At 40.5% G+C, this 13,908-nt stretch overlaps 1 protein-coding gene across 1 annotated transcript in view; it reads left to right on the top strand.

The window, feature by feature from the left end:
• The window catches only part of TMEM132C (transmembrane protein 132C), a 190,295-nt gene extending 178,093 nt beyond the window's left edge, over positions 1 to 12,202 (top strand). Inside the window, exons 8-9 of the mRNA XM_050906943.1 lie at positions 51 to 242; positions 9,196 to 12,202. Of these exons, the coding sequence (XP_050762900.1) occupies positions 51 to 242; positions 9,196 to 10,395 (1,392 nt within the window). The 3' untranslated portion in view covers positions 10,396 to 12,202. The remainder of the gene's footprint in view (positions 1 to 50; positions 243 to 9,195) is intronic.
• The last annotated feature ends 1,706 nt before the right edge of the window (positions 12,203 to 13,908 follow it).

Here is a 13,908-nt window from a genome sequence, read left to right as displayed (position 1 = left end):
TTTGATTGATCAGCCTTTTCCTAAGTTGATTCTTTTGTGTTTCTCCAAAGGTTTTGTCTCCTCTGTCTGACTCCATCCTGGCAGAGAAGACAGTGACTGTGCTAGATGACAAAGTGACCATAACAGACCTTGGAGTCCAGCTGGTGGCTGGGCTTTCACTCTTTCTTCAGCCAAGTGCAGCAAGTAGTCGGGCTATTGTGGCTACAACTGTTGCCCAAGAGTTGCTTCATACTCCTAAGCAGGTAGTGTACACTCCATATGTACTGTTGCCTTTTGGGATGGGGCAGTGTTTTATCAACGTTAAGTACAGATGATAATTCATAACAAGTTTAGAAGTTAGACTATAAAGTGTAGGTGTAGTACGTGTCCATGTCAATTGCTTTCCTCTAGAGGTACTCTGGAATTGTCTTCTCATTTCTTCTCTTCAAATATGGACTTAATCTGCAGTAAAAGTTCTGACTACAATGAAGTTTATATTATTTACGTTTTTAATACCCTTTCTTTAAATGATGCAACATCTGTTCTTTTCGCAACACAGGCAGTCTTTGGACAGTGATCCTTGTTTGCTATATGAGTATGCCCTTGTTTTCCATGCCAGAGAGCACAGAGCTCCGTGTGTCACAACAATTTAATATTTTGAAGTGCTATAAAATAGAGGCAGAAGATAGCCATATCATTTCTTTTCCCTCCTAGAGTCATGGCAGACTGCCAGGCTCCTCTCTCCTTTTATTTTTTAGATGGATTTTGGGGGGATTCGTCATTCAGTTCATGTGCTGATCCTACTTAATTTAAGCCAGCAAATTCCCATCTCTGTAAAGGGAGTCTTTCAAGCAGCATGTTTCAGGTCACAACCCCCATGGAAAAGAATATTGGAGAACACCACCAGATCAAGGCAAACAGTTGCTCTGGAACAGATTAAAAATAAGGGTCAGTAGCAGTGGAACAAGCTGTATGTTCATTGCTCTTTCAGTCAGTTGATTTGAAGAGTGGGACTGGGGACCATGCAATTAAGTCTGTCCACAGCTACTCCTCTCAGAGAAACTGTATTTCATCTCACATAGATAGGGAGAGATCTCAAGTCAAGTTTTATGGCCCATTTTCATGATTATTGCTACCTAATTTTCTGGAACATAAAAATAATTTAGATTGTTTTATAACTTAGTGACAGGAAAATGTCCAAACTAGAAGGACATGCTGCCCATCTGTTCCATTTACTGCATCCTGTAAACATAAGGATCTTATGTAATTAACCCATTTATACCCTTCTCCAGGGCTTAGAAACCATCTCTGACATATTGTCTTCAGACAAAGACTGTAAAAGCAAAAGCTAAAGCATGCCTAACCCAATTCTGTTATGTAGGACAGAGCACCATTTGTCCTGCAGCATCATTGGAAGAATCATGGCTTTGATTGCAGATAAAAGAGCTTGTGAATCTGGAAACGTTGCACAGATATATTGTCAGCTTCTCAGATTTATACATGATCTGTCCTGAGTATGCAAAGTTATTTATCAACATTAGGTTATGGCATATTATGACAGGGCATTTCAGTAGTGCACAACATATCTCCTATTGTATTATGGCATGGCAATATGATATGACGTGGCATTGTGTATCACTACAATTGGCAAGTTATGAAATAATACGAAAGAGTAAAAATGTGTAAATGTGGTTTGTTTTGAAATTATTTTTCCCAGCATCTGTGTTATGGAACGATTTTAGTGAAATATTTTGTTTAAGCTGATGTTCTTTTGCGAGGCAATTTCAGTTTCCTCAGACTGGCACATTTCTGATACAGAAATGACTGGGCATATCAGGCTCTCATTCTGAGCAATGCCTTCTGCTTCTGGGCAGTGTGGGGTGCTGCTGTCCCTACTGTCTTCTTCCTGGGCCTACAGATAGCACTACTGCCTCATGCTCACTGAAGATACCGACTGTAAAACAAGAGGCAAGAGAAAATCAAGCACCTATTTCTCAGTAAAAGAAGTTTAAAATCTGTTGTTTCTTCTTCAGACTCCATCTGAAAAAAACCCCAGGACCTAGACTCTTGTTAGAAGGCAGTGGAAAACCTTCTCTACATCAGGATCTAGAATGCCCAAGGAAATCTGGTTGCTTAGTAGTAGTCCCAAATTAGTCAGTTTTTCCCACTCCTCCTATGCACGGAGCCTTCTGTTCCAGTTTGCTGCAAACATAGAGCAGTATGTTCTTGTGGAATCCTGCTTCAGTCTCTGCCTGTCCTCCCAGCTCCTCCAGTCTGGAGCCTGCCCACCCCCATTGCCTCTGCTTGTCTTCCCACCACCTCCTCTTCACCAGCAGTAAGAGAAGTGTCCTGCCTGCTTCCCAACTGAAGGCTTTGCTGGGAGCATCACTCCTCACTTTGGGGAATTTGTGAGGGTCAGTTCCTGCTCAAGCACTGTGAGTGTTTGCGGTCCTGATCCTGGTCGTGCCGGGTCAGCGTGGATCCTGAGCACAGTCCCTAGTTACTGGGGCACTTTGGCAGTGCCTTCATCCTGGAGACCTGAGCTAATTCCACATACTGTGCAATTCACTTCCTACCTTATTGTAAGCCACTCATTTGTTCTCAGGCCTAAATCTTACTCGGCCTGTAGACAGGGCTTGCTCAAGGAAGGGCTGTTGAAAAGAGACCTTAGGGACTTTGCATTTGCATCACCAAAAAAATAAGACAGGAATAGATTTCACACTAGAAAATACATTGAAGGAAGTAGTCTTAGCACAGGAGTGGCCTGTAGAGTCACATACATCTTTTCCTTTCATGTGCAGTTTGAATGAAGGATATAACATTTAAGTCACTTGCCCTTAGAAGAATTAATGCAAATGTAGGAATGTTTGTGGCTAAATTTTGCAAGAAGTGACTCGTGATTTGGAGAACTGAGATCCTTACTGAGCTGCAATTCCAGAAGGCAAGTGCTGAGTGTTTTCTGAAAATCAAGCCCTTTTGAAAGAGGGTTTTCTTCAAGGGGACAGCCCAGAACTAAGCATATACTTGAATGTTGCAAGGACCTCCTTATTTAAGCATGTCTTTTCCTCTCAAACAAGTTTATAAAAAGGCCCAAATAACTCATGCAAACCTTACTGATGCAACTGAAAAACAAAATAACAGTTAAGATAGCTGAAGGTTTTATTTTTCTCAGGAATGATTGTGTATGTCTCAGCATTGTTATATGGAAAAAACAGTCAATGTGTTCTTAGTTAAATGTTTTCCTTGGCTCCACTTTAGCACCTTCAATAGCCAAGCTTCAACATAGATTAGCAAATGTCCTTGGGTAATTGGTACTCTGGCAGGCACAATATTGTCCCTAGCAGATTAAGCAGTACGTCTGTAGCGTGCAATGGAAGGCATAAAGCATCATACAGATTGTGCCATTACCGATCTTTCAATATCATAAGAATGAATTTAGTATTTTTGCTGTGACTTTCTTTCAATGAATATAATGACTAGATTAGTTCCTTGATTATAATGACCACACCATGTCTGCATAAATAGCACAAAGCAGCCAAAACACAAGTCCTGAAAAGTTGGCAGTTTCTCCAAATACTTAGCAATCTAAAGAACATAAGCTAAATTTTTTTTATCTTGGATGCCTTAAGTTAGATATCTTTATCTATAGTTGGGCAACTAATTACCTGAGGTGACAAGGTGACCTTGAGGGATGCTGAGCCCATACTTCCTTTATTTTTTAATCAATGGGGAGCTCATTGGCACTGAAAAGTGGATCAGTTATTTAGGTGCCTAAAAATAAATGCAGATTGACCAACTTTTAAATATCAAAGTTGAAATATCTTCTGAAAATTTGGAAACTGTAGCTGTGAGCAGTCTATTTTTAGTGGCCATCTGCTCAGGTAGGAAAGCTGTTCCATTTGGCTTGCTGAGGGTTGTTAAAATCAACACTGCCATCTTAAAGGCTTCTCCAAAATGTAAATAAAAGAAAACCTACAGTGTTTAAGTGTTTTCTGATCTGAGTGAGCTTCAAGGACTCTTAAATTTCAGCTGGCTCTGCAGGGAACCTCACAGTCATATCATAGCTTTTTCATCACTGTAGGGTATTGCATGTGGTCTAATGAACTGAAATGGGAGAGTGAAGAAAGAAAAAAGAAAGCCTTTAATAAACAACTGTGTGTATTAATATATCGCTCAGTGCTACTGGAAAATTGCAGACATTTTCTTAGGGAAAAAGAGCAATGTTAGCGCTTGCTAAAGGCCAAGTTCTTCTCTTTCACATGTGTAGCTCCTGTTGACATCAGTGACAAGACCCAACCCTGTGAGGTCATCCGTAACCTCAGGGAGTGTCCTCCAAGATGTCCGCTCTCACTCTGATGGGAGGTGAGGGTGCTCAGCACCACCTGAATCAGGGCGACAGGCTAGAGTTACTTGCATGTCCCTCCCTTTTGGATTGACACGATACTGTCCTGTTTTAGCTTATGTCCTTCATGCAAACTAGTTCTGAGAGTTCACTGACATCTCACAGGTAAGTAACGGATATTAGGAGTATTTTTATGGTGTGGATTCATTACCCCATTCTGGCAGTATAAATTACACTTAAATTGTATTTATATCTTCTCTAAACTGACAGAGCAATGTAATGGCTCACAAGTATGACAAAGGAATTAAGCAGCATGGGAAAGGGAGAAAGGATGTATTGTTAGATAAGGATCTGAATTCTTCCCTTGCAAATACAAGCAAATTCCCGCTGGAAAGGAATGTCACATTAGCAGATTGGACAAAAAGGAGAGAAAGAAATACACAGTAGGGGAATGCATCGTTTGAATTAAGATCTGAGTCTTGGCTGCCTTTCATTTCCACATCATAATGATCAAGCCCAATTTTTACTACACAAGCCACAGGCTTAAAAATAAATGCACACGTAATACTTTGATAGAACAATCAGAGCTGGTCTAATAGAAGCTGCTGAGAACAGTATTCCCTTGCCTTTATTTGAGGGAGGGATGTATTTGTTTTCTGCAGAGCCATCTATTTCTTTCCTTTGGTGTCCTGCCTCACTCCAGGACTATTGCAGCTGACCCCAGCAATTGAGGGCTTATTCACAAATACTTTTATTTGTGCTTTAGTGAATGAAGACCATTAAAAGGCCTCTTTATTCTGAGCATGGAATAAAATCATATATACTGCTCAGTCCTCACATCTGTGTTTCTAAGCAGCAGAATTCTCTAAAATGCAACCAGTCCTACACACTTTACTCCCCTATTTTTTGCTTGAAGAATACAAGATAGCATGCCCTGGTATCAAGCTGACCCCAGCTTTTTTGAGGAGGTATTGAAGGACACTTTGTAATCACTGACTGTGATGCTACAGATGGGCTCAGCGGAACATCCTAAGATCAGCAGACTTTCAAATGCTGTATGATGCTTTAGAGGGCAAAATAATCATCACTGTGGCTCCCAGATTTTCACAGGCAACTTGGGCGAGTCCCAGCACAGAGGGACTCTTTAGATCTCTGTATGATGGGCTTTCTACTGAGCTTCCAAACCAGCTCTGCCTCCTGCATTCAGGTTGCCTTTTGGAGTGTGAGCCTCCTTGTTTTATCTAGGTGGAACAGACATAGCCAGCAAACAATAGTGTTTGTGGTGAGTCATACGGCAGGGTTTGAAGTATTCCACGTCAGGCAGTACAGAGTTCCTCGGGGACCGTTGGTTTGCATTAGTGCCATGTTACTTCTGTACCCTGGTAATTTCCCCTTTGTTTTACCCACTTAAGCATAACAAATGGATAACGAGGGAGATAAACTACTAATAAAAGGCAAAATGCAAGTTTATCCAAGAAGATTTATCAAGTGGCATCTTTGGACTGATAAGCAGCAATGTAATTCAAGGCCAGAAAAGGTGGTGAAACTGCAGCAGATCAAGAACTGGCCAACTTGCTGAAGTTATACCTGGAATGGAGGAAGAGAACAGCAAAGGCACAAGGGAAAATGTAGACAAAATGTGTCTTGATAAAGAAAGTTTTTTATGTGCTTAAGGAAAGCGTGATATTTGATAATCAACAGTGGTTGTGGGAAACAGTTTCTTCATCTCCTCTGGACTGGATTTTGCTGTCATTAACATGTTCTAATGTACGTTATCTGACTCACTTCACATCATCACAGTCACCATACAAACCATCCTGTTCTCTAGGAGACACTGGCACTAATGTGTAGTTGTGGTTCATTTGCTCTGGGAGTGCAACTGAGTGTGTGTGTGTGTGTGTGCGTGCATATGTGAGAGAGAGAGGAAAAGTGGAGGAAAGAAAGACTGGAGAGCCAGATAATCCCTCAAACTATTTGTTTATGCTTGATAATTAATGAACACAAGCATTTGTCACCTCAGTGTTGAGGGCATCAGACTAGGGGCAGCAACTTTGCAGGTAAGAAGGCTCCAATCCATCTTCATCTGCTGATAGTAATTGGAGGACCTTGTCAGAGATTTGGAGGGGATTTATTGATGTGGTACATAGGATTTGCAGAAACAGCTCTTTGAAGGACATGGTACTAAATCATTTCTTTTTTCTTTCTTTTTTTCTTTTTAGCTTTTCAGAATTTATTATCATTTGGGATGCCTTCCCTGCCTTGAGCTTTCCTTTAACGATGTGAATGAGAGGAGATGATCTCTTGCCACATAGAATATTTGGGCTGATACAATATACTTTGGCAGGATTTGAAATTCTCTCCCTCTTTTTCTCATCTGTTTTCTTTCCCTTTTAATTAACATTGTCCGTAGTATAAGCATGACAATGTTGTGTTGTGTTGTGAAAAAATTGGTTCTTCCTATGAAAAAAGGGTCACTTGGAAATAAAAAACGTCAATGCTGGTTGAAAATAATGGCTAAGCTATTGCACACCTCTGTTATCTATAGTAAATCACATGTGTGCCTGCAAATTTCAGCTGACTGCCATTTCATTTTTCTCTACCTCTGCTTCATAAAATCAGGAATGCAGAATAGTGGAGAAATAGTGTAAAGAATAAAAGTTGTTTTGAAGTTTCTTACAACTTTGGCAAATTCTAGCCATTTGGGCTGAATTTTTCTGTGCTGGCTACCTCTTAACCTGAAAGGTGCCTGAGGGCTGTTGAAGCAGAAAGGCGTCAAGATAAGAAAACCAAACAGGGATGTGGGTATCTTGAAGAAGACAGGAAAGAAGAATATATGGCTCCTCATACGTGTTCCTCTCCAGTGTCTGGATGGAGACCTCAGATCCCTCAGAAGTGCTGTTCTACCACCAATAAAACCCACTTGCATAGTAAGGGCCATAAGCAGATCTGGGGCTCTGCAATGCTAGGTATGCTGTGTTTGGCTATTAAGGAATGCACAAAGGATTTAGTAATGTAAATCCTTTTGTAGAGATGTGGAACTATGGAAGTCCCCAGTGGAGCTGGGAGAAGGCACAGACCTCATAATTTCCAACCTTAACCGTACAAAATCCTGCACTTATTTTCTCATTCTGCTCTCCAAAAGGGAGCACCAGTGGCAGGCAGTGTCAAGCCTGTTGTGATACATGCTTGAAATGATGCTGGTGTTTTTTCCTTCCATAGGTTGATGAAAAGTAAGTGTATGTTACACACCTCCCCGATGGTACGCGAGGCTGTCCTCTTGTTTTAGGGAGAAGGAAGGCAACAGGGTGTGGAATTGCCAGAGGAGATACATCTTCTTCTTTCTACACATATCCATTAAAAAATCTTTACTTTCCCAAGACAGGGTTTGCTCTACTATAGATTTCTATGAAATAAATTTAAGCTGTGCCCTGCAGCTTTATGTTTCTGTCTGTTCAGCCATTTCAGGGTTGTTTCTCTAATGAAAGATCAGTTGTTTTAATTTCCTTACACAGTTCACCCTTCCCAGCTTCTGAGCTACCCTGGCTCTGTTTCAGCTGTTTGAAGTACATTTGAATCACCAAGAACTTTGCCTTCTTTCCTGTTGTGCCACAACTTATTTTTCTTCTTTCAGTCCCTCAAGAACTTGCTGATAGCACTTTGGAAATCAAATATTCATTATAGTCCAATCTTCTGCACAGCTAAATGCCCCTTGCTGTTTTCATTGAAAAGCTTTAAATTTAACTAGAAGGGTAGCAATTCCCTTTGTTTATAACCATACCGTAACAAATTGTAGCCAATTGAAAACCATATTAGGTTGTAAATTTGTGTTATGACTGGATGTTAACAGGGTGGCAATGTTTTTCCCCGATGGTGATCTTCAGCCCAGTTGTTCTGATGTACCCAAGTGTAAAGTTATTAGGGCCATCTGCGGTTTAAGTCTGGGAAGAAAAGAACTTGAGTTTTGTGTGAAGTTGCACTCCGGCAATCTGCCTGCACGTCTGCTGGCTAAACAGGCAAGACATAGAGCAAATGAAAAAATAAAGAAATCTCCTGCAAAGAAAGCTACTGAGACGTGGAGAAGTAAATATCTATATCATCTGGATGGGATTTCAAATGGCAAAGAGCTGACCTCTAGCTTTATGTTTGCTTCTAATGATGACTTCTAACAGTGCTACCTGCAGAGAACAAAGACAGTCCAATTAAATCCAGGCCATTTGTATTTTTATCGTAGAGATCATACCAGAATCCCCATTCTCCTCTCCTTGACACAGAAATGCGGTGGACTTTTTAATTATCTCAAGGATAAAGTGTGTTTTACTTAAACCTTTTTCCAGAAAAATGGCAATTGTTCCATGAGTCTTTTTCTTTCAGGTGAATCTTCTGCTCCAACCATTTCCAAGATACTGTGGTAGCTCCTTATTCCTGCTAAGATATTTATGCCTTACTTAATTTGACAGCTCCCTGTGACACCTGGGCATGGGGAACATGAGGAAAATAAGTGTTCTGTCAAGTGCCTCTAGTAATTTTTCTGGTTTGTCTCTTTCAGCTTTTGTATGACAGGAATGACTTTCTTTATAAATCATGTAAATTGTAGCTTGTTAATGGGTACTTTGGTATTACGGACATCTCATATCAATTATTTTATATGTTCTTTTGCAAAACATTTGCAGGAAGAATAACAGTGGCACCTTTAGTGAAAAATGTGACCAATTTTCTGCCCCATCAGTTGAAGCTTGGTTTGCTTTAAATGCAGTGCAGAGCCATTGTCTTCCATTTCCTCCAGCTGCCGTTCAGAGCTGAAAGATTGATGAGCTGCAATGGCTTGAGCTGTTTTATTTAAGACCCTGTCTTTAACCATATCCCTCTCCTTTCAGGAGGCTGTAGTAAGCACCTGGATTCAGTTCAGTGACAGCTCTGTTACTCCGCTGGACATTTATGACTCTAAGGACTTTTCCCTTTCTGCTGTATCATTAGATGAAGCTGTTGTCTCGATCCACCAGAACACTGCCTTAAAATGGCCAGTTGTGGCAGCAGAAGGTGAAGGTCAGGGCACGTTAATCAAGGTGGACATGATGATTTCTGAAGCCTGCCAGAAGTCCAAGAGGAAAAGTGTCCTGGCTGTGGGGAATGGCAACATCAAAGTCAAGTTTGGCCAGAATGATGCAGACTCCGATACAGGTGGAGATTATGATGCTGATGAGATTGAAAACCATGCTAGCGACCGGCGGCACAAAGTGTCAGATCAGGAACGGTATGGCCAGGATGGACGATATTATGGTAGCTCTTCAGCAGAGCGAGAGGAAGGCGCCGTCAGGAAAGTCAGCACCACAGCAAAATCCGTAATAAAAAATAAAGTAATTAAAAACAATAGGCTGGATGGTGGCAAACTCTTGGACGATAGCCAGCTGCAGAACATTCCTATAGACTTCACCAACTTCCCTGCTCAAGTAGACCTACCAAAAGGCAATGCGGGCATGGAGGAAAATGACCTGGTGCAGACACCTAGGGGCCTTAGCGATTTGGAGATCGGGATGTATGCTCTGCTAGGGGTCTTCTGCCTGGCAATTCTAGTCTTCCTAATCAACTGTGCAACATTTGCACTGAAGTACCGTCACAAGCAGGTTCTGGTGGAAGGACAGGCCACCATGACCCATTCCCATGACTGGGTCTGGCTGGGAAATGAAGCAGAACTGCTGGAGAACACAACAGATGCATCACCTCAACAGGATGAGCACACAACTATTATTGACCGAGGCTCGGGTTGCGAGGAGAGCAACCAGCTCCTCAATGGCAGTGCTCAGAAGAACATTCAGAGCCAGGTTCACAGGTGTGCTGACTCAGGGGGCAAGCTCGGAAAGGAACAGAAATCTGAACCTTTACATTCGCCGACATCTAAACGGAAGCGGGTAAAATTCACGACATTCACTACCATCCCACCTGACGATGGTTGTCCTACTGTCAACTCAATCCTAAGTAGCAATGACGATGACATTAAGTGGGTGTGCCAGGATATGGACCTGGGGGACTCCAAAGAGATACGAAACTACATGGAGAAGTTCAAAGACAAAGTGTAGCTCCTTGCTGGTTTTTTGGGTTTAACCACACCTTGATGCCTTCAGTTCTACAGTATATATTGGGACAGAAGAGGGGGAGGGGAAGGAATCACCAGGAGAAATGATGAGGCAGTTTTTATAATCAGGGAAAGAAATTTGCCAAACTGTCCATGGTTTGTTTTTGGTTTTCACTTTGTTTTGTTTTTCCAGCAGTTATTCTGCTACTCATGGATTTAGGAAGTGGAATATAAATAGCAGAAAGGAACAAGAAAATGGTATGACCAGTATGATGAACTGGGCAAGATGAGGTTGTGAAAATTTGTTTTATGGGTCATACAAATAATAATTATAGTAATGTTTCAAAGTACCAAAAATATTTGTAAAAAGAAAAGAGAGAATATAAGAGCATGAAAAGAATAAGCAAGAGACAAACAATAACTTGTCTGTATTTCTAATAAAACATCATAATTATGGACATATGGCCCACAAGGAGACTTTTTAGATTGTTAGTCAAGCCGTTTCTTTTTATTCCTTCATTTGAAGTGAAGATGTATCTTTGGCATTACATATGAAGGAGGAAGAAATTACCTGGTACTTTTATTTTTACTTTTCTGTTTGTCTTGTAAGTTGAAACGGAATAATTTTCCCTCTTGTATTTTTCTTTTAAATATCTTGAAAACAGGAAAAATTACAATTCACTAAGTTCACAGTGGACCAAGAACATTTTGTTTCTAAGTTAGCTATAAATAATCTCCTGTCATTTAAAGAATTCAGGAGATAAGTATTGACTAATAATTTCCATGTGGTGTTTCTTCTGAAAGCCTAAGCCTCCATTGTTTTACCCTAGCTAGAAATATGTTCTGTTTGGAAGAAGTATTCATTTTACTTTCAGGTTTGGATTGTTTATTTAGTTGTTTGTTGTAAATTTCCACAACCAAAGTTCCCATGTTTCACCAAGGGAAGAAGGTGCTGTTTTATGTTAGCTTTTAGAAGTAACAACCGATGGGAGTGCCCCACTGGTGCATTTTAAATGTACCTGGAACTGAGACCATCACAGGCCAAATATGTACAGCCTGGATTTTGTTTTTTTTGCCAAGTCCATGAATTCATAATTTTGTGCTGTAATTTTCTGTTTGTTCTAATGTCACCAGCTTTCATCAAGCTCTGAAAGCGAGAAGAATGGACAGAAAGACACTGATTGTCCCCAAACTTTTATTTCCTTGTACTGGGAGAGCTGGCCTCTGGACAGACTATTGGAAGGGAGGGAGATATTCCTGAAGCAAGATCAAGAAATATCTGGAGCTATTTTTTTTTTTTTTTTGCCATTGGACCAGCTAAGACTGAAAATTTTAGACTAGATTGTAAAGCTGATGTTTTGAATAAACACAAACCCAGTAATAAATCTGAAGCAAATAACAAAATAGAGCTGTAGATTCGTTGTGTGAACTGGCAGAACTGCGTTGACTCAGTGCCAGTTTACACTAATGGAGGACACAGATCAAAATCTATACAATGAGGAAACCACTGTCATCCAAAACCTTTTGTAAGTAAAAGGAAGATGGTATATCCAGCCTTTTGGAAAGCAGTATTATGTCCTGACTGTTAGCCAGAAGCACTTGCATTGTCCTGTCTTTACCATGTATTTCTTTTTTTTTTATTACTAAACTCAGTAGTTTGTTTTTTTTACTTGGACAAAATCAATCCTGCCACCCAGTAACATAGATGGACGTTTTAACAAGATATGCCTAGTATGCATTGTAGACTGAAAGAATGTAATATTTATTTATACATGTTATACGAATTGTAATTAAAATGCTTTACATGGCTTGACAAATTAACCTCTCTTTTCTGAGGGGAGGGGGCTCCTTCTGTCATTTCTGTGTTGAAGTACTGCATCCACTGCCTAACAGCTGAAACAAAATTTAAGCCGCTTTCTGAAGAGAGGAGAATAGAGATGTATGGAAGTTTTTCACTGCTCTGACCCTTCTTTTGTGAACCACTTCCCCTTCCCACCCAACGTGTGGTGATGATGATGGATGGCAGGAGAAGACAGCAGTCAGGCACAGTTCATGGCAGTGTCACTGTTCATCTTGTTCATCTTCATCCCTACCATCAGCACGAACAATGCCAGGACTCTTGCTTCTGATGTGTGCAACTTTCGTGCAGCCCAGTCATAATTAATTATGTTGCTTCTCTGATTGATACAGTAGGTTCAGATGGAAGCAAGTTTCACTGAATCACAACTGACATATACAAAGCACCCTGTATCCCAAAGGACCCCAAGCTACTTTACAAGCTAAGCACAGCGATGCGTCAGCCACACCTCAGGGATCAGTATATCTACCTGGGAAAACGCAGGTGTCTCTGTGGTGAAAAAGGCATTTACAGCACAGAGCTGCAAAATACAACAGCAGAGGAACAAGAAAAATAGTTTGGAGCAAAAATAATACACCATGGTAGCACAGAATAGAATTGTTCAAAGTGCATTTTTAAGAAGGCTGTTAATATGCTGAACAGGCCCTGTTACAGCACGTATGAAGAATGGCATCTCCAGTAACCCAGTGCTCCCGAGCACTTTCTGGGATACTGGTACAGCACTGGCTGGAGAGGAAAGGGGTAATTACTAAATCACTGTTTCTAGTCCATGCACTCTGACTTTGCTTTTGGCAGCTGAGGCTTTATAGGATCAGAAAAGAAAAGGGCATCTCCATCTAATGTAAACAGTTGGCTACTGAGAGAAAACCTTGTGAGGAGAATTCATCTTGCTCTGTATTTTCAAGATGACATGTGCATGTCTTCTTGATCTTGCTATCTCACCGCATTGTCTAAGAAAAGTATTCCACAGTGAATGAAAACATTATTCCTAATTCACCTCCTCTCCAAAAGCACAAGTGCTTTTTCCAAGAAGGAAAAATGTGTCTTCATTGAAATTAAAAGGGGGGGAAAATCAAAGTTTCCCATGAGAAACTATTTTGCAATTCCTTTTCAAAAACAGTGATGTAAATTTTTGTTGAAAGACACACTCCTGTATTAATGCAACTCAGATTGGATTCAACATTCCCAAAGAGGAACAGAGCTCTTCTGTTATCAATAGGAAAATTATAGCTTATTCATTGTTTCAATATTCATTGGAATAATCACTTTTTTTTTCGTTTTGTTTGTTGACTGCATGTATAGTTCTCTGTTGTCTGTAGATTCAGACTTAGGCAGTTTGTTTGAAATAACTGCCGTTTGGAAAAATTAATTTTAATATACAGTGATGATCCTTGTGACATTGGCCAATACACCCATTCTGCCTCCTTGGGAGCAAGATTTCATTGATGATTAGCCGTGTGTCAGTTCTCAGTGACAGTATTTTGTCATTATATTTAAATGAGAAAAAATTTAAACGTCTCTGTAGAGTCTCTCCAAAGTGGGTGGTTTCAGAGGCTTGCACCCGTGTCGTCCATTGACTGCAGCCTGTAACACTGGGTTGGACGCTTGCCATTCACAAATACATACAGCATTTTACACGCTGCAGATTACCATGGACAT

This window comes from Gymnogyps californianus, chromosome 16 (genome assembly GCF_018139145.2).
Source record: "Gymnogyps californianus isolate 813 chromosome 16, ASM1813914v2, whole genome shotgun sequence".
NCBI classification, from domain to species: Eukaryota; Metazoa; Chordata; class Aves; order Accipitriformes; family Cathartidae; genus Gymnogyps; species Gymnogyps californianus.
Note: the sequence above shows the minus strand (reverse complement) of the source record. Positions and strands in the feature narration are given on the sequence as shown.